At 54.1% G+C, this 20,841-nt stretch overlaps 5 protein-coding genes across 5 annotated transcripts; 3 read left to right on the top strand and 2 right to left on the bottom strand.

Annotated features, from left to right (window-relative positions):
• Nucleotides 1-489: 489 nt before the first annotated feature.
• On the top strand, nt 490-2,287 carry APUU_51494A (cytochrome P450; the record flags this gene model as incomplete). Its single annotated transcript, XM_041706609.1, has 7 exons — nt 490-582; nt 628-723; nt 768-837; nt 890-1,445; nt 1,491-1,866; nt 1,920-2,080; nt 2,128-2,287. 7 exons carry the CDS (start codon nt 490-492, stop codon nt 2,285-2,287), a joined length of 1,512 nt encoding a protein of 503 aa, XP_041558977.1.
• Nucleotides 2,288-2,967: 680 nt separating this feature from the next.
• On the top strand, nt 2,968-4,033 carry APUU_51493A (elongation of very long chain fatty acids protein; the record flags this gene model as incomplete). Its single annotated transcript, XM_041706608.1, has 3 exons — nt 2,968-3,351; nt 3,406-3,688; nt 3,801-4,033. 3 exons carry the CDS (start codon nt 2,968-2,970, stop codon nt 4,031-4,033), a joined length of 900 nt encoding a protein of 299 aa, XP_041558976.1.
• A 7,597-nt stretch (nt 4,034-11,630) lies between these two features.
• APUU_51492A (uncharacterized protein) lies at nt 11,631-12,605 on the top strand (the record flags this gene model as incomplete). The annotated part of the gene is made up of 2 exons (XM_041706606.1): nt 11,631-11,758; nt 11,807-12,605. 2 exons carry the CDS (start codon nt 11,631-11,633, stop codon nt 12,603-12,605), a joined length of 927 nt encoding a protein of 308 aa, XP_041558975.1.
• Nucleotides 12,606-16,660: 4,055 nt separating this feature from the next.
• APUU_51491S (uncharacterized protein) lies at nt 16,661-17,468 on the bottom strand (the record flags this gene model as incomplete). The annotated part of the gene is made up of 4 exons (XM_041706605.1): nt 16,661-16,774; nt 16,835-17,260; nt 17,322-17,363; nt 17,415-17,468. 4 exons carry the CDS (start codon nt 17,466-17,468, stop codon nt 16,661-16,663), a joined length of 636 nt encoding a protein of 211 aa, XP_041558974.1.
• A 794-nt stretch (nt 17,469-18,262) lies between these two features.
• APUU_51490S (Zn(II)2Cys6 transcription factor) lies at nt 18,263-20,752 on the bottom strand (the record flags this gene model as incomplete). The annotated part of the gene is made up of 3 exons (XM_041706604.1): nt 18,263-18,340; nt 18,386-20,056; nt 20,129-20,752. 3 exons carry the CDS (start codon nt 20,750-20,752, stop codon nt 18,263-18,265), a joined length of 2,373 nt encoding a protein of 790 aa, XP_041558973.1.
• Nucleotides 20,753-20,841: the final 89 nt, after the last annotated feature.

Here is a 20,841-nt window from a genome sequence, read left to right as displayed (position 1 = left end):
GTCTGAGGGGCCTCCTAGTCCTGGCAGCGCGGGCGCACTTCCACTTTGGCCACCCCGCGAGAACGATAAACGATAAGTAGAAAATAAAGTGTAATTTGGCCCCAAGTCCCCCAGCCAAATAAAGTTCGCCCCACAGCAGGACGGCGTGATACAAGGGCAGAACGGTGGTCGTTTCAGCAGGGCCGTTACTGGAGCCCTTCCTCGGCAGCAGCCCATATGAAAATTCGCAATCCGATCGTCCAATTTTCGAGGGCGCCCTGCAGATCCAAATTGCTGTCCCGCCTGAAACAATGCCCTGTAATCGGCATTCATCTGTCGTCCCGGTTGTTTTAGTGTCGGCAGTGGACTGACTGTCACAGGTGGCATCGGCCGATCGAATGTGAGCTGTGTACGCTGCAGTAGAGCCCATAGATCATTATTTGTTATATAACCTCCCAAGACGTTTCGAATTGCTTGTGACCGCAACACACACACACATTCCTTGCCAAAATGACGCTCGTCATGGCTGTGCCGCATGCGCTCTCGATGAGCAACTTCAACGACATTCAGACCCTGCTGGTCTCAGCCCTGAGCTTTATTCTGGTATGTTGGGCGCTTGTTGTCTATCTTTGTTACTGACTTGTGTAGATTCCCGGTGCCCTCATATTCTGCCTGCAATTGCTGCAGCCTGGGCCTGTTATTCGAGGCGCCAAGGGGCCAATTATTGGAAGATATCTATTCGGAGTGAGTATACCGACCATCTATCTTTGCCCAGCTAACCCCTGCAGCTCGACACAAAGCTAGGCTTCTTGGCTGGAAGGAGTTCGTTCACGTTCAAGGCCCTGCACGATAACTATGGTAAGACGCAGAAGCTCATTAACCAATGCATGCTGACCACATCGTCTTATAGGAAAGGTTGTCCGCTTCGCGCCGAACCAATTGTCCACCAACACCATCAAGTCCTTGAGAAACATCTACGGCGCTGGTCTTGGAAAGAGCAACACCTTCCTCAAGACGGGTTTCTACAAGGCCATCTCGCGACGAAACATCTTCACTGCCTCCGATCCATACTACCATGCCACCGTTCGCAAGCTATTCAGCCCGTCACTCAGCCCGGGATGCATGGCTGCGCATGAGGGCGTGATCAAGGGCTGCATTGCCCGCTTCAACGCGCTGGTCAAGCAGAGGACCGAAGGCCGGAAGGCGATCAGCCTGAATGACCTCTACTACTGCCTTTCTGTGGATATGGTGTCCGAGGTGCTTGTAGGCAAATCACTCGGTTGTATTGAAAGAGGCCGGCCCTTTTTCTGGACAGAACAGCTCCCCCGTATCTTCTACTGGGCCACGATTCGCGACCAATTCCAGGGCTCTGGTGTTCCTACGCTTATCAAGTGGATGCTGCGCCAGATCCTGCGCAAGGGAATCCGCCAGAGAAGCGAGGAGGCCAGAATGCGCCTGATTCGAGAGTATGTCTATCCTCGTTTTGAATTGTGGCCGTGCTAATAAAACAGACAATTGAAAGCAAAACACACCCGGCGCGACATCATGGTCGAGGTCCTGGAGAGACAAGAGACAGCGCAACTGCCCGAGGAAGAAGTCGCAGAGAACTTCTCTGCCATTATGCTTGCTGGCTTCCACACGACGTCTCACGCAATCTGCGCTGCGATCTGGCTCGTCCTTTCCCACCCCGACGTCCACGCAAGGCTCACCGAGGAACTGCGGACACAGTTCAATTCCACGGACGACATATCCCTGGAAGTGCTAGGGAAACTTCCGTGGATGAATGCCGTGATTACAGAGGCCCTCAGGATCTACCCCCCTGTTCCTCTCGGAGGACCCCGGGTCTCACCGGGGGCCTATGTCGATGGCGTCTATGTGCCCGCGGGTGTAAGTGCAACTCTAAACGTTCTAATTATTGGTCTGACCTTTGAATCCTGCAGGTTGAAATCGGCATCTCGCTGTACGCCCTGCACCACAACCCGGAGTACTTCAACGACCCGGCCAGATTCAACCCCGAGCGATGGATCAGGGCTGACTCGACCGACAAGAAAGAGGCTGTTCAGCCTTTCCTGCTTGGTAGCCGCTCGTGCATTGCCAAATAGTAAGTCTCTCTACCATAAAAGGATGGTTCAAAATCTAACTAGACAGCTTCGCGCAACAAATGCTCCTCCTCACGCTGTCTTCCTTCTTCGTCCAATTCGACGGCCAGTATGTAGGCAGAGTCAAAGACTGGACGACACAGTCTCGCTGCTACGCCTTTTGGGAACTGCCAGACCTCAAGGTCGCCCTGCAGGACCGCACAACCTGAGCAGGATCCTCGGTTGGCTTCCATGTACATAGCAAATTGCGTAGAATGTCTTAGCTGAGACCCACAATCCTGATGAATGAATGCCGTTTCCACTTTCCACTAGACCAGTCCACTTCGCTTTAGTCGTTACAGATCAGACCGTGCTCTGTCCTGGGCGGGCCGTAATCTGCTGCTGTGCTTCATCAGGGAAATCAACCGGGATGATTGACGATTCAGGGACCACACACCCTTTGGTCTTTGCTAATGACCGATCCCGTTCGAAGCCCAGGAATTCGATGTGGAGGTAATTAGAGTAGGGCTGGCCCTCGGCTTGAATTTGGTCCCAGCCCCACCGGCGAATTAGTATAGCGGCACTACTAGACACTATAGTGGCGCATCTCCACCAACGTGTATACCCTGGTCGTCTCAATTATGGGCGATGCAATTGCACGTTTCGAGCACCCACGGATCAAATTCTGCACGGCACATGGCCATGTCTAAATGAAATACCGATGATGTCGCATCACAGAGCCGATGACAGAGCCGATGACAGAGCCGGCTGTTACACGCGAACAGCTCGGGTTTCAAGGGGCTATATGCCTTCATCGTTTCGCATGTAGATAAGACCGGCATGTCTTGAGGGCATTGAATTCAGTGAATCCTTTGAATTGCAAATATTCCTTCCTCACTGATTTCTGACCATGGCGATTACACTCGACCGTCCCTTTGGCGTCCATCTCTGGCCACACTTCAGCAAGGGCTTCACGGCTCTTACCGGCAAGTCGACGTCGGATTTCGAGCTCGTCCCTGGAGTGACGCCTATGACCACACTGCAGGGCACTGTAGCCTCGCTCCTGAGCTACTACGTCGTGGTCCTTGGAGGGCGACAACTCATGAAGAACAGGGATGCCTTCAAACTGCAGACCCCCTTCATCATCCACAACTTCATCCTGACCGCAATCAGCGGCGTGCTCCTCGCGCTCTTCATCGAGCAGATCCTCCCAACGCTCTTCCAAGACGGAGTTCTTGTCGCGATTTGCGACGCACGAGGCGGCTGGACCGATGAACTCGTCCTCCTCTACTACGTACGTCCACCACCAGCAGCCAGACGCACCACCACTAACGACAACGACATATAGCTAAACTACCTAACAAAATACCTCGAACTGGCAGACACGGTGTTCCTCGTTCTGAAGAAGAAACCGCTTACATTCCTGCACACATACCACCACGGCGCAACAGCGCTGCTGTGCTACGTCGAGCTGGTCGGCCGCACGTCCGTCAGCTGGGTGCCCATCACGCTCAACCTGACCGTCCACGTCGTGATGTACTGGTACTACTTCCAGAGCGCGCGCGGGATCCGCATCTGGTGGAAGCGCTACATCACCATTCTGCAGATCGCGCAGTTTGTGATCGACATTGGTACGCCCGTCCCGTCCCTTCCCCCAGTTCAGTTCAGTTCAGTTCAGTTCTCCGCGAAACCAGAATCACGGTACATCCTCGGCGATAAGTCTCACAAGCTAACGGTATTCAGGATTCATCTACTTCGCGTCCTACACGTACTTCGCATCAACGTACTTCCCCTGGGCGCCAAACGCAGGAAACTGCATGGGCGAGGAGTACGCAGCCGGATGCGGCGTGTTCATTATCAGCTCGTACCTGCTGCTGTTTATCTCGTTCTACCTGACGACGTACAAGACGCAGGCGCCGAGGCTGTATAGTCAGGCCTCGAGGGCGCTGGGGCAGAAGAAGGAGAAGGGTCTGTGATTCGTGTTCTGTGGTTCGCGGTCGGATCGCTTGTATGTCGGAATAAGATGAAGATGGAGATGAAGATACTGAATAGGATGAGGATCGTCTGCGCTACTAGGGTGAATCCGTGCAGAACTGGGGAAGGAGGGAATATGCCGGGATACTAGTTCTGTACTCTGTATTTGGGGGAGTTGTTGATTCATGATTACGATGTCTTCTATACCATAGTTCCTACCTAGATAAAATCTCGAGACGACGTCGAACTCCTGTTCATCTGTTCTAGCGGGACCTTGCATATCCAGTTCATCAAGCATACCAAACTTGAAGAATCTCATGTATCCTCCGCACTGACGCAGACGCGGGGATCGAGATCAACAGGTACTCCAGTGCAGGGCACCGTACGCATACTCGACGATCTTATGATGATCCAAGGACGCACAGCGCATGTCGCCACTCGCCACCGAGGAACAGGTAAGTTGGTATTATGGTACAGTAACACGAAGATACCAACATTCCGGGGTACGGGGAGGGCATCAATAGTGCTGTCGATCTCATCTTCCCCTCCAACGACGCCATCCAGACAGACTTCCACCTGCAGCCTCGTACATTCAAGGTTCTGGAGCTTGACTCTGGCTCTGACTCTGAGCGACCGAGGTACAACACCTGTTGCCGTCTCGCTACCGGGCTACGAGGCGTTCCCTGGTTGCTCTCCAAGCGTTAATACGTCCGGGGTGATCGGCAGCAACAGAGCAGGAACGACGTTCCACTTTCCAGTGGGAATCGAGGTGTCCGTGACGAGGGGTTTAAAATCGCCTGCGGGGCTTTCTACTTGATTGATATTAGCTGAAAACAAGTCAATTGCTGCAGACCATGGGTCGGTTTGACTCCATCCACCAGTTCAGGCTTCAGGGTTACAGCGTGCTCAGATAGCATTTAGTGGGTCAGATGAAATGAAGGCATGGCGAACCAATACATCACCCATGTGGAAGTGGAATTGGGATTTGCGATTTGAGATTTGAGATATGCGATTCCGGCTCGGAATTGTCTCTGGAGCCTGCCATGGCATGATGTCAACGGCAATTGTCCAAATTAAAAGAAGAAACCAAAAGATAGTGTCAGAGGTCTAGTCGAAACAAAACCCAGTGTATACGATCTTTTCTTTTCTGGCGTTGTGCATGAAACAGGGCTGAGACTGCTGTCCTGGCCTTTCACATGGGCAGCCAGTACACCCTGACTGTCGATCCCGGAAAGCCAGGTCGAGGCCGACCAGTTCTCGATCTTGAATCGCACAGCTTGCCCGATCGGACGGGCTGGGGCGAGTGCAGTGACAGCATGCAGAGTAGTGTGTATCAGACGTTCAGCCTCGTGGGGGTGATGTATCATGTATCAGAATGAAGACAAGAGCTCCCGGCAGGACTAAGACTCTAAGACATGGACTCGTCGATCGGAACTGCTGTTAAGGTAAATTAATTACGGACAGATAACGTTGGATCTTGAAACAGGCCCACCGACTGAATACTATTACTGCCCCGACCGACCTAGGTTGGCTCAACTGCCGTGATCGCCAGTGCCCAGGTGGCTTGTTTCACCGTTTCACCTGCGTTAGAAGAAGCAAGATGTTTCTAAAAGAATCCCGACAATCCCCCGGATGTAGAGACCCTTGCAGTAGATTGAATTAAATCCACATTCAGCACAGCTCAATAAATCGGCGGGCGCAGGTTCCTGGTCATAGTGCAGCGTGCAGCGTGTAGACTGATCACTGTAGGGACTAGGGCCACCGTTTCACGTCGACGCCTAGCGCACTCGCAATCGGCTCTTGCCCGTCAGTCACAGGCTTCGGCACAATTCGGCGGGGGACAGGAGTAGGAGTCTGTATCTGATCCTGACTGGGGTGGAGCGGAGCTGGAAGAGGAAATGCAGGCCGTTCTGGGGAGGGGGTGTCAGAGTGTGAGTGTCTTTCTCGTCTTTCTCTCGGGGGTTGCTTTCTCGCGACCTCGCGCTCCAGTTGCCTTTTGTAATCTTTGCTTGACTCCGAAGCTTAGCCTGGAACATTGGAGCTCCTGGGGTGTGCTGTTCTGCGTTGCTCCAGACCCCAGTCCGGTTCTTAGGCTTAGGCTTGTATACCCTCACCAAGCTCAGCTAAGAACGACAGGCGACAGTGGGCGACGCCGAATCGCAGTATCGCACGCCAGCTGGCTCTGACCTAACTCTCGCATGCAGCATGCCAGCGAAGTGATAGGATAGCAGACGGAATTAGCTTCGATAGTCGCAGATCGACTCGGCTGACAGCGCAGTCACAATCACAATCACAGTCAAATAATATCCAATTCACTCATAATCAAGATGGAGTACAATCGCGGCTGGAATCGCAGCGGCAACCTGCGTCCCGACAGCAGGCACATGAAGAGAAGCAGGGCGAGCAATGTCCGAGACAGCATGGCCTTTTTCACGGCCGACTGGGAGGAGGTGCCCATGGACACCATGAGGATGACGCGCCGGTCGCTGATGTTCCCTTTGGACATGGACATGGAGGCCAAGGGCAAGGACAAGGACGATAACATTACAGATGGCAGTAATGACATCCTCGAGCAGCAGATCCGGATGCCCACGCCCAAGGTCGGGTACTTCCAGATCTATCGCTATGCGTCGCGCTGGGACTGGGCGCTGCTTGTACTGGGGGGTCTATGTGCGATTGGGGGAGGGGCTGCATTGCCCTTATTCACGGTATGTTAAAGTCTTCATACAATAGTACAGTATAGCTGACTGTATAGGTCTTCTTCGGCAACATCACATCGACATTCCGCGAGGTGGCTACGTACGCAATGAGCTACGACCACTTCTACGACATCCTGACCAAAAACGTCAAGTACTTCATCTATCTAGGCGTCGGCGAGTTCCTGACCATCGGCACGGCCACATTCGCCTTCGTGCACACCGGCAACACCGTCACGCAGAAGATCCGCGTGCAGTACCTGGCAGCCATCCTGCAGCAGAACATCGCCTTCTTCGACTCCCTGGGCGCCGGCGAGATCACGACGCGCATCTCAGGCGACATGCACCTGATCCAGGACGGCATTTCCGAGAAAGCAAGTCTCGTCCTGGCCGGTGTATCCAGCTTCTTCACGGCGTTCATCATCGCCTTCATCAAGTACTGGAAACTAGCACTCATTTCCACATCCACCCTCGGAGCGCTGCTGATCATCATGGGCGTGGGCTCGACCGTCTCCGTGATATACAGCAAGCGCTCGATCGAGTGCTATGGCAAGGGCGGGAGTATAGCAGACAACGTGCTCAACTCGATCCGCACAGTCGTGGCATTCGGGGCGCAGGAAGCCCTGGCAAAGAAATACGAGAGCCATCTGCGCGAAGCAGAGCGGTTCGGCCGCATTGTGCAGATGACATTCGCGCTCGTCATCGCGGGAATACTCGGGGTGATGTATCTGAATTACGGCCTGGGCCTATGGATGGGCTCGAGGTTTCTGGTCAGCGACTCGGCGAATGTCCAGCCGGGCGATATCCTGACGATCATGATGTCCATTATCCTGGGCTCATACGCACTAGGAAATGTTGCACCGAATATCCAGGCCTTCTCCGATGCAGTCGCTGCAGCGACCAAGATCTTCGGCACGATAGACAGGGAGTCGCCGCTGAACCCTCTCTCCACGGACGGGCAGCGCCTGTCGAGAGTAACAGGGGAGCTGGAGTTCAAGAACATACGCCACGCATACCCATCACGTCCTGAAGTCACCGTCATGGAGAAATTCAGCCTCCATATCCCAGCGGGCAAAACAACCGCCTTTGTCGGTCCGTCAGGGTCAGGGAAGAGCACCATCATCGGACTGCTTGAGCGATTCTATAACCCCGTCGCGGGGGATGTGCTTCTAGACGGCCACAACATCGAATCACTGAATCTGAAATGGCTTCGGCAGCAGATCTCGCTCGTCTCGCAAGAACCGCAGCTCTTCACGGCGACGATATACGAGAATATCAAGTACGGGCTGATCGGGTCCGAGTTTGAGAACGAGTCCGACGAGCAGATCAGAACTCGGATTATCAAGGCTGCTCAGATTGCGGACGCGCATGACTTTGTCTCTGCTCTTCCTGAGAAGTACGAGACGAATATAGGGACTCTCGCTCTCTCAGGCGGGCAGAAGCAGCGAATTGCCATTGCGCGGGCGATCGTGAAAGAGCCTAAGATCCTTCTCCTGGATGAAGCGACGTCGGCGCTGGACACAAAATCCGAAGGACTGGTCCAGGCAGCCCTGGACCGCGCAGCGAAGGGACGCACGACGATAGTCATTGCACATCGACTGTCCACGATCAAAACGGCGCATAACATCGTGGTGATGATGGGCGGGAAGATTGCAGAGCAGGGGACCCACGCGCAGTTACTCGAGACTGGAGGGGTTTATGCCAGTCTTGTCCAGGCGCAGAGCATTAAGGATAGTGCGCCCCAAGGCGAAGGAGACAAGGAACTGGCGACGCTGTGGTTCGAAGACGACGACGCCGAGTCGGACTATCTCACGGCGGACTCTATGGACTCGCCGCTGACGCAGTATAAGCGGCAGAGCGTGCTGACCCTTGGTGGGGGACAGATCAAGGAAAAGAGGTTTACAGTTCCGACGCTGATCAAGTTCATTGCCAGCTTCAACAAGCCCGAGAAGTACATTATGGGTGTTGGGTTGGTGCTGTCGCTGTTTGCTGGTGGTGTGCAGCCGGCGCAGTCGGTGTTGTTAGCGAAAGCCGTCAACGCCATCTCTATCCCAGTATCCGATCCAGACAGGTTAAAGCATGAGACGAGCTTCTGGGCGTCCATGTTCCTGATGACGGGGCTGATTACCATTTTTCTGTTCGGCTCGCAGGGGGCGTTGTTCGCATTCAGCGCAGAGAAGCTCATCCGCAGGGCTCGCAGCAGCACATTCAGGGTCCTCCTAGGACAGGATATCTCGTTCTTCGACGAAGAAGACAACACGCCAGGAACTCTGACGTCTATCCTGGCGACGGACGTCAAGAACCTGGCTGGAATCAGCGGTGCGACCCTGGGGACGCTTCTGATCGTCACTGTCAACCTGTTCGGGTCTCTAACGGTCGCACTGGCGCTGGGCTGGAAACTCGCCCTTGTCTGCTCGTCCGCTGTCCCTTTGCTCCTTCTCAGCGGGTTCCTAAGAACCTGGATCCTGAGTCGTTTCCAGGCGCGCGGGCGCACAGTATACCAGAAATCCGCGAGCGAGGTCAGCGAGGCCGTGACGGCAATCCGCACCGTCGTCTCGCTGACAATGGAGCAGGTCATTCTGAACTCCTATCGCTCGCAATTAAAGCAGCAGGTCCGCTCAGACATCCCCTCGATCCTCCGCTCGTCGTTCCTCTACGCCAGCTCCGAGGCGCTGCAGTTCTTCTGCATGGCGCTCGGGTTCTGGTACGGGGGCATGCTGCTCGGCCACCACGAGTACTCCATCTTCAAGTTCTACGTCTGCTTCAGCGAGGTGATTTTCGGGGCCCAAGCGGCCGGCAGCGTCTTCTCATACGCCCCTGGCATGTCCAAGGCAACCCACGCGGCAGGGGAGCTGAAGAAACTGTACACCCGCAAGCCGCGCATCCACGGTCGCACGGGCGGCGAAGTCCTCCCCCCATCCTCACTACAAGGGAGCATCGAGTTCCGCAACGTGTACTTCCGGTATCCGACACGCATCCAGACGCCGGTGCTGCAGGGGCTCAATTTCAGCGTGCAGCCGGGGCAGTTTGTCGCGTTTGTGGGCGCCAGCGGGTGCGGCAAGAGCACGACCATCGGGCTGCTGGAGCGCTTCTACAACCCACTGGCTGGGGCGATCTGCGTGGATGGCAGGGACATCGGCGGGCTGGAGCTCCAGTCGTACCGGCGGCAGTTGGCGTTTGTTGGCCAGGAGCCCGCGCTGTTCCAGGGGACCATCAGGGAGAATATCCTTCTGGGGATGGATGCGGAGGAGGTCAGCGATGGGGCCCTGATTGCTGCTTGCAAGGACGCTAATATCTACGACTTTGTCATTTCGCTGCCGTACGTTAACTACTAGTTTTGTCTTTCCCTATTCCCAATAACTGGACTAACTTTCCCAGACAAGGCTTCAACACCGAAGTCGGCAGCAAAGGGGGCATGCTCTCAGGAGGGCAGAAGCAGCGCATCGCAATCGCACGAGCTCTCCTGCGCAACCCCCGGATTCTCCTCCTCGACGAAGCGACATCGGCGCTGGACTCGGAGTCCGAGAGCATCGTGCAGGCAGCGCTGGATACAGCAGCCCAGGGCCGAACAACGCTGGCGGTGGCCCACCGGCTCAGTACGATCCAGCGGGCGGACGTGATCTACGTGCTGGCCAACGGCCGGATTGCAGAATCAGGAACACATGGCGAGCTGCTGCGACGGCGGGGGCATTACTATGACCTTGTTAATTTGCAGAGTCTGGCTTAGTGGTCGGGAGTTGGTCTGGGATGGCCTCGGACGTTGGATAGGAGTTCACAGATCTGATACGAGTTCAGGGAGTTAGAGTCGCAGTTCATGTACGAGTTCGCGATAGCGTCCCCTTAATGTAATTGTATAACTTTAGCAAATGAGTTTCAGCCTCCAGGGGACTATCACAGAGAGGCTACTGCAGGAGCTCTGCAGGAGTATACTGCATGCGGCAGGAATCACCATCGGGTTTATCGCCATCGGACTTCAGAGCGCAGTCGAGTAGCCGGGTGCCGAAACAATTAAACATTACGGAGTAATACTGATCAATCGATGAATCAAATCAACAGTCAACATGAACAGAGGCGGTCCCCAAGGTTCTCATCCTCGTGGCTCCAGCAGCCCACCAGACACACTAGTGGCAGACAAAAGGCTCTAAAGGCCTCTCACAAGGGCAAAAAGCAATAAAGTTGGCATGATTAGCACTGGCCTCACCGCATCAGGCAGGTCAGTTTCGACAGGCTCCTGAACAGGTCATACGCAGAGACTAGCTATGGACCCCGGGCGGGGATCGCCTCGGTCTCTATTCCCAGCTGGTGTTAGGGCCGCCCATGATCAACTGGGTCGAACCGGCGTATGGAGCCACTGGAGCCAGCACTCGATGCTTATGCCTAATCGGGGGCAACGCAGCAGAATCACCACTGGATCGCCCATGGAACGGAGGCCCGTTGCCACTCACAGCGGGCGCTGGGCCCTCACCACGTGCTGGGGCTGGACCAGGCAACGGCCGTTGTTTCGGTAGATGCGCACTGCCGATGCTGAGGAAATCGTGAGACGACCGTTGTGATGTCGCCAGACCTGCGCGATTTGCGTGGATAAGGCTGGCTGGGTCAGTTTGATGAGCTCCGTGGTTTGGCCCAACTCCTGGTTCATGTCTGGTTCATGACTGGCCTGGCTCTGGTTCTCCAGGGATGGCGACACTTGATCGACGACGATTCTAGCTTAGCTCAGATCCTGCTATGACCCTAGGACTTATATTAACTGGTATGGGGAAGCTTCAATAGTTCCATATTTCTGTCTCACTCCCTGCCTCTGCACTTACACTACACTCACTACTTGCACTTCACCACATCCACACCACATATACTCGCCTACTACACATACTCTACTATTATCTATATTATTTACATATACACCATGAAGAGCGCCATCTCCCCAGACATCTGGGAGACGAAACGCATGCTGATCACGAAACTGTACAAGGACGAGGAGTGGCCCTTGAAGCAAGTGATCAAGCTCGTCCAGACCAGAGACTTCCATCCCAGGTATGTCTTCTTCATGTCTTCTGTTACTTCAAACCCTAACCGAAACAGTGAATCCCAACTGCGCAGCCGGTTAAAAAAATGGCACATCACCAAGCCCTCGCGCAAGAAGTACGACGGCAGCAGGCGTCTCTCTGGCGCAAAGAAGAACTCGATGCAGAAGCGCCCGACAGACATCCACCAACATCCCACTCTCCCTTCATCCTCGACATATAACACCCTGCAATCACATCCCCGACCACTTCCCTCGCACAAGACAGACGAGAGCGACTCCTTCTCCGAGGGCCGCAGCGAGGTATCGCGACCCTCCGTCTCCATCCCCGAGATGTCGACATCCACGTCTCCAGCAAACCACTATATTCTCCCGTCAAGCCCCGAAGAGGCGCAACTTACGAGTCCCATCTACGGGCCCAACCCGATCATGGGTCCCTCCACGCCGATAACGCCGGCAGTTTACGGCGTGGACGACTCAAAACGCGCCCCGGACGACACCAACCACACGATATACTACTTCCCACAAGAGTCCAGTCCGCCGGTCTTCCCAGCCAGCAGCGTGCCGGTCCCATACCCGCAAAACACGGGCTTTGGCTCGTTCTCGGACCCGCTGGCGATGCTAGACCAGCCAAGCGACTACATGGGGTATCCCAATGTACACTACATTCTCTCGTCACATCCATTCCCGCACCAGCACAAGGACCCGAACCCCGTGGAGGCGTCGTTTGCGATGTCCGAGCTGCCCCCACCGCTGGTCGATGGGTCGTGGGTCAGCCACTATGGGCAGCCTGCTCACTCTCAGTCTCGATATTTCCAGGAGGACTGCATGCAGCCTCCGATATACCAGGCCCTGTAACTTAACTTCGCCTAGCGCACCTAGATAAAGTTTAAATTTAATTGCCATGCAGACTTTTCCACACTTGTTTCACCCTGAACGGTGCAGCGAACACACCGCCCTCAGTATGACGTAGAGACACTTAGGGCTTCGGGGCAAAGGAGATTCTCTGGCTCGTCCAGACTCACAACTCACTGGCTCCACTGTCTCTGCAGTGCAGTGCAGACTCTGCTCGGAACCTGTCCGCTGACTCTGAGTCCCCCGCATGATAGCCATGGCCAGTAGCCAGTAGCCAGTAGCCACAGTCGGAGTTGTCTCTCCAAGTCCCCTGGCTCACTCCTCATCCTCCTCTCGACTATCTTCGGTTCCGGTAGCCCTGATTCCCTCATTCCTATTCCAATCCTGTGTCTTCACCGTTATCCGTTATCCGATCCAGCCCAGGATCTCCTTTTAGTGGTCGGACGTAATTCCTGTCGCAGTCTAGCGCGGGCAGCAGATCATTGCATCTACCGACATCCCCATAATACAAAGTTCCGAGCGGGCCACTAACTCGCATAGCGCGTTCCAGCACCACGAGGACTCGCGGAGATCTTGTCTCTGTAGTGCAGGTACGCCGGCGGGCCCTCTGACTGGCTGTGCCCAAGCGAGCTGACAGATGCCTCTGTGAAGTGCAGGCTCCATGGCTGACGGACGATCCCATGTCTGACGGACGGACGATCATGGAGATGGACTCATGGACTGCTGCATCTGCGCTCTGACGTGATCTGCTCTTGACTCGGTCTTGTCAGTCAATTCCATTTGCCTGCCGGCGATGACGGCCAATAAGGCTGTCGCTTCCGACCGAATACTATGCTGGTAACTTGGTTATCCCTCTCGGTAGCCATTAAAGAAGCATCCATGGTCACCCTGCTCTCCTTCAGACCGTTATCCAGTCGCAGCGAATACGCGGGAAATACGCGGGAGGCCAGGCACTGCCTTTGCCATCCATGGTGCTGGGCCTCGATGCCCGATACACTCCAGCCACCGAGGTAATGCGTCTTTTCTTAGAATAGCTCTCGAATAGGGGCGATTCGCTACCAGTCGCCAGTCGCCACACGGAGCATTTTTTTATTGGCTGCTTAATCCACGCGTGTGACTGACGATAGTCGAGTCTATTAGGGGCCTAGTGTATCAGCCTCATGGCGATAGTCCGTGAATCGCCCTGCTACAGTAGGGATGTGCTGGATTTACAGCTACTGCGTTTTACGCGTGGTATCAGCGCGACCCTTATATCTACCGTCTCGGACTCTCGCTTTGTTTAGGCTGTTTCTAGTTCTGTTGAATCTCTTCAAGTGTCGTGCTCCGTATATCCCAATAAAACACCATCCCCTTCCAACCCCATTCCAGCATTCCAACTCCATCCATCCAGAATGTGGACGCAGATCAACCGCAGCGGAGCACCTTCTACATCAATCAATAGCCCCTCACACCCGATCGCGGAATCCAAACTGGCATCGAGCAGTCGGCCCAAACCCACGGTCAGCCTGGAGCTGGTTCGGAGACTTCCTGAACAAGCAGGCGCTTAACTGTCAGTCCCTGTCCACGGTTTCAGTGCAACGCATGCTCATGTTCCAGTCCAAAACACTACACCCTGGCGCACTGACTGGCTGGCTGCGTTCTCAAACCTCCTTCCGGTATCAGACCCTAGTGGCAGGACCTCTATCTGTCTGTCTTGGCTGTAGTGCGACCGACCGACCGACTCGACCAGCTCGACGTAGCCAGATTGCGTGATTTGAGACCACTCGTCCGGCCTGCCCTGCGCTGGTTAACGGTTTACTTGGTGGAACGGCTGCCCCATCCCAAGCTTCGGCTGAGCTTCGAGTGAGCTTGACTTTGGGTCTCCAACGGTGACAACAACGCAAGCCTGTGACCGCGAACTCGAACTGTATCTCTTCCCGGCAATCCGGTTTGCGCGATACACTAGCAAGCTGCAAGGGTCATGCAAGGGCTGCCTGGCCTGAGTGACCTGATAGGCTGATTGGGTCTCACTGGTTCCTACGGTGTAGGGCCTCGTTAAGGATATCCTGATATACCCGACCCAGTGGAGCTGCCATCGCAGGGCATACGACTAGCGCTACATGTCACCGCGCTGGATCTACCTGATTAGGAGGCTGAATCCGAGTTGATGGATAATGTCTTCCGGGACTCGCCATACTCGCCTGTATAGGCTTCCTCCGAGCACGTTTCTATATTCCTGGTCTATATCCCTCGTCCAGCAGGTCCTCGTCTCACCTCGCGTAGAGCAACCGAGGTCGTGTTCAGGATGGTCGTGTTAACAGGTGATACTCGAGCAGGGATCAGAGCCCACATCTGCCAAGCCAGGAATGCTCTCCAGTCTCCACGCTCTAGATCATAGATAGACACTATGTAGACTGTAGATAACCTTTCAGGCTAGAGTTAAAGCTCCAAATATGTTGGCGCCAACCACAATACAATCCTACCAACCAGACCAGGCCAGGCCAGATAACCAAACCGGCATCCCCGACAGTAACTGATCGCCGCCACCCTCTGGACTGGAACTGGACCAGGACGCTTAACTTAGAAACCGGGCGTAGAATCTTCGAAATTCGAAATCGAAGACGACTCCAAGTGCAACGCGTTTCCATTCTCCAACCGTTATGCCACACCCATGGACCGAGTGCGGGGGTTCCGCGCGCGATGGATCCGGCCGAGCCTGACTGGAGACTGAGAGCCACAAGCACAACCACCGAGGAATGGAATAACGGCAAATGGACGCGAGTCGGGGACAGAAACGTACGTAGATGGCCAGACAGTACCATATGAAACAGTACCATAAAGTGGCAGGACTTTGGATGGATGGGGCTGCTACGTATCTACGACGTATATCTGGAGAACGAGAACGGGGGATATCCCCTGTCAGTCAGTCAGTTAACCAGTAGTCAAATAGTTAATAATACTCTGTACTTGTACTTGTAGAGTGCAGACAGGCGAGGAAGAGAGTCCCGAAGTCCACTCGGCAAGGTGACAAGATGCCGGATCCGATATCCTATCAGGACCAAGGATATATCTGGTTTCTGATTGGCCAGTGTGTTCTTCTCAGCGAATCCGCGGCCCCGGTTCAGCGGAGATTAAGCATGTCGATGATTCGTGACCGACATCGGATTTGGCGCAGTTCCGCGCTCTTCCGTGCCTCCTCTATCGTGCGGAATATATCTTGCGGAGTACGGCACACTCTCCTACCCTGGACTCTGTGAAATTAGGGAGGTGGGTAAGGTTATCATCATTCAACTTCATCTGTATATGCACTGTTAGTGTCTGCACGAAGGATTTAATATCTAAAATATATAATTGGCCCTCATTTATTATGCTTTTCATTATACTTTCCATCGGGAAATTTCCGCAGGATTCCGCCTGCAGCCACGCCTTGGCCAGTTGGCCTTTATGCGCGCATCAACCTTAATGCCCCCCATGAGTGTCAATGTGATTGTTCAAGGGGTTATCCAGGTCGTCTGCGGATGCTGCGCCTCCTGAGTCAATCCTGCAGACCTGCTTAACCCCGCATCTGCAATGCGTAGCCTGGGTTGATAGAGACGTTGCCTTGTTTAGGTATATGCAGATTAACTTAAATGCCATCGTTAGACGGAGTAGTTCGTGAATTAATGCTGGGGCTGTATCACAGATTGTGATTTCCTTCGGGGTGCATTTACGGGATGGAGGAAGTGGTAGAGGTGTTTGTATACTTTTATTTTGTATTTCTAGAGACGTCATTCTTGATGGGGAAGTCCTGTCGAGGTGGTGTTTATAGTAGTGGTCGATTATATATATTTCACTGGGGTTAGCGATTACGCCTATCCGCAGTACTCTGCCTGATAGAGTATAATGCCAGGAACACAGGAATTGACTAAATTACTCTGGAGAAGACCCAATTATACTTCAATGTTATTTTATTCTACGCAAGTAGCCTATCCACATGGTTAGGGGTTGATTTTACTAAGTACGAGCACTATCAGACGGTTGTATTCAGATTCGCATAACAGTCAAGGGTATACTCTACAAATCCCGACCGAACAATGTCCTTACAAACCAGAGAACTTATACACCATGCGACCCAATTCATATCCATCCTCCCTCACCGCAGCAATCCGACGCGTCAAGTAGCGCTGCGAATCGATAACCTCAATACTCCAGACCTAGATCGCATGAATCAGTACAGCCCAACCAGTCACGAATGAAGAACATATCATGCATACCTGCTCCGCCGTCCACCCACCATTCTCATTCCGCCCGAAATCATGAATATACAGATCCGGAATCTCCGCTTCCCCTTCCTGCCCAGGCGCAAGATACGGCTGTCCCGCCTGCAGAAAGTTCTTGATCTCCTGCTTGATACTCTCATTATCGCTGTTCGACTGCAGCGTCAAGTCCGGGCGCACAGCGCCATCGCTCTTAACACCCTTGACGAGCTGGCTGCGCGTCAGCACATTCCCATAGATATGGTTCGCGCGCTCGCGCTCCGTCCAGTCCATGATGCGCTCTTCCGTCGATGCGCCGATTCCGCCCGTCAGGGCCTGCCGCATGGTTATGGTTGTTGTCTGGGTATCGGAGACGGTGGACTCGAAGGTTAGGGTGAGTGTTGCGGCGCCGATGCCTTTGCGTGTTAGCCAGCCGACGCCTTGCTGGGTGGGGTTAGCTGGGTGCTTGCATGACGAAGGGAGGGAAAGGGAGGGAGAGGCGTACGAGCTTGAGGATCGAGTCCATGTCGTCGGAGATGGATTTGTCCTGGGTCGCGTTAGCATTGTGTCTGTATGCGGTAGGCTGAATGGTACGTACCAGTGCCCAGGACCCCTTGAGGGTCTTGAGGGTGATGTCTGCGGGGATCTCCATGGTGGTCGGTGTTAAATGGCAATTGCTGTCTCTGAGTACTGGAATACTTGGATACAGCGCCTGAAGCCGCCCCTGATGTCTCTTATACTCGATCGCAGAGAGTAGAAATTCCCAAATAGGAAAGACACTGCATTCACATGAAAGAAAACCACGTGGTCGGCTTTTCATGTGATACCAACAAGATCCCTGTCTCACGCAAAGTATACACGAAAAACACCAAAAGAAAGGTGAACAATCGTAATCCTAGAGTGAATACCTGCTCATGACCACCATTAGGGATATATGATCATAAAATCTGCATGCTCTGTCCCAGGGGTACAAAAACCCGTCGGCGAGACATCAGTTCATGAAAGACGTCATAAGCCGAGCTATCGGAGCTACTGACAGGAACAGCAATCAGAGCTCATCAATCGGGCAAGCCTCAGAATATTATCTCAGACTACCAGCCGGAGAACGCCCCGAATGCGGACCGTAGTCAATTTGCATCGCGGGCCGAGCTGGTCTTGGCTCACGGGCGACGTCGCGCATATCTTACTGTCTCCAGATGTCTCCAGGTGCTGATGAACTGCGGAGCTGGTCTTGCGATTAATTTCATTTGGGAGTCGTCGATGTCGGACGGAAGGAAGTTGGACGGGGAACGAGATTGCGCTGCGTCGTTGTTGTGATGGTGATTGCGCCGGGGCTTCATGTGGACGGCGGTCTTATACCATGCCAGCCATCTAATTTGGCAGGTTTCAACAAGTTGTAATTTGCGGACAGTTTAACATGTGCGCAGTCGAATGTAACGAAAGACGTCACCCAAGGAGAGAAAGGATATTGCCGTCATAAACAGTCGGGAACAGACTCAGAAGGTCGAGGTCGAGCGGCGAGTCCTGCAACATGTTAGCTCCATTTGCATCAGCACAATTAACACGTACCCCTAGATTCAGGTTAAGACCAGACAATGTCGGATCGTAGACATCGTAGCCTGGCATGTTATCCCTGTCAGCACCCTCGACCGGTCTATCCAACTGAGCAGTGCTCATCTGCAGCGCCGAACGACAATCCTTGAAGCTCTGCGTTGCAGCATCATACACCGCACTCTGCACATCCTGTCCCGTTTTCATCGCGCGGATTTGTCCCAGGACAGCCGATAGAAGGCCAAACCGTTTCATGCTTGGAGTCCCGCTGGCGATTGTACGGAAGAGGTGGTCCTTGATCTGCTCAAGAGTCTCAATCAGATGGTCGCGATTCGCGTCGGCGAGCCCATCTAATGAGTCTGCATCTGGGCCTGGCATCTCCGGAGGGAGTTCCTCTTCCAGCTGGGTAACGATTTCTAAACATAGCGCTGATATGACATCCAAACTGAGCGGTCCTTTGAACGAACCCTTCCCGCTGAGGGAGAGGCGTAAGAAATCACCAACAGGCGTCTGCGGTGGAAGTTGCGAAGTATCAACATACGATACTATCACACTCGCAGACTCCAGACAAGCTTTTCGCGCGTAGTAATAATGCGGGTCTTTCCTTGCCTGCACTAAAAACGGCATATACAAAGCCAGGATATACCAGTGTAACTGGCAAGCGACAAACTTGGCATGGAACTCCCCCAGTTCTAGGGAAGAACCGCGCCGACATCGCGTATTGGCAGAGCGCAGGAATGTTGCAGAATTCCGGCAGACAGCTCTCATTTTCCCGCCTAGGTCAAGAGCCTGTTGGTAGGACTGGCCTTTACCGTTGTGTATCACGTTGAGGATTTCCATGCGCAATCTCACCGACTCTTGTAGCAGAATCTGAACAGACGAGTCCGTGACTTGATCGGCGATTGGTGGTGCAGATACCGAATCTGTATCTGGACCTAGATCGTTATCATCGACATTGGACGGGGTGGTGGTGTCGAAATGCGCCGGAATGAGGACAGGCGTGCCTGACTCCAGTGCATCCTGGAGCACCAATTCCACCACAGTCGCCCAGAGCCGTAGTCGCAGCTCAGCCTGCAGCTTAGACAAGGATGGAAAGTTTGCCGGGTCACGGTGTAACCCCATTGCCATGGCCGTGCGCATCAGGGAGCTCGTGGAGAGCCAGGGCGAGGAGCCGAGACCACACGCCTTCCGCGCAACCAGGAGCAGGCACATTACCTGGAGGCCGTCAAGGTTGGCTGTGGATTTGTCGGAGGGCCCAGCCAGCCACCACTGCGCGGCATATATCCATTGTTGGACCTGCTGGGAGTACTTATCGTTCCTATCACTGGGGCAAAATACTGTCCCGATGGCGAGGATAAGCACGAGCTTCACCAGAAAGGGATACGTCTCTGGATCAGTCCCAGACCGCGTCCAGAACGTCTCGTATTCAGACCAGAATGATGGGACATGGATAACACGGTAGACACCCTCGAAGGTGCGCAAATAGCATCCCACCAGCTCGTCACATTCCTCTCTAGACGGAACCGTGTTACGCAAGTCCGACACGGGGTCATTCAAGCGAACAGACCGCTGGGCCTTGATAGACCGTCGTAGCTCGCGACACCCCTTGATGGTATCGACCGCATCCATTTTCCGGTCCTTCAATCCCGGCTCAGGGTCACTCCTATTCAAAACCTTGGCAATAGAAAGCTGGATAACCGTTATTCAGATATCCATCCAATTACCTAAGGAGGAAGAAAAACGCGATCGGGCTCGACTTACCTGGTCCATCTTGTTACACCAGTGCGTCGGACCCATGAACTTAACCTTCTGCGCCGACGATCGCAGGCGTGGGGATATCAGCCCGATAGAGTTTTTCTCTTTCACAGAGGCAGTAGATCCCACACCGTTTGAACTGCGGATCAGTTGACCTTCAACAGTTTCGACCCTGGCTGCCAGCGCACGCAACTCGCGTTCTAGGCTGGGCCGTCGCATGGCCGTCTCCTCTGACCCTGAACTCAAAACATTCTGTTCGAGAGTATCCAGACGGTCCTGGATGTTTCGAATGGCATGAGGTAGGTCATCAGTGGCGGTGATAGCGCCATGATCAGTCGAGGACGAGGTCGGAGTCAACAAACTCGGGGTCCTACCTGAAGCAGTTCCCCGAGGCCGAGACACCTTAGACGATCGTTCATGCTGCACTCGAGGCTGTGTCTCAAACCGGATTTGGCCTGCAGTCTGGAACTCTGAAGCCACCGCCCCATCGCGATACGAGCAGTTCAGCTCGGATTTGGCGCGCGTGCAGGGTCCGCATGGCACGTTCAGGTCGCAGCGGACTTTGCGCTGGCGGCACTGCTCGCATGCTTTTGCAGGGCGTCTGCGTTTTCTTGGGGGTTCAGGAGGCATGATGGATTGATAAATTAAATCCAAGTAGATAAACACCGAGGAGAGAATGACCGAGTAGAGAATGGGCAGAGTGATGAAGAGGAGACTCG

This window comes from Aspergillus puulaauensis, chromosome 5 (genome assembly GCF_016861865.1).
Source record: "Aspergillus puulaauensis MK2 DNA, chromosome 5, nearly complete sequence".
Taxonomy (NCBI): domain Eukaryota; kingdom Fungi; phylum Ascomycota; class Eurotiomycetes; order Eurotiales; family Aspergillaceae; genus Aspergillus; species Aspergillus puulaauensis.
The sequence above is the reverse complement of the archived record's forward strand: the minus strand, read 5'-3'. Positions and strand labels throughout refer to the sequence as shown.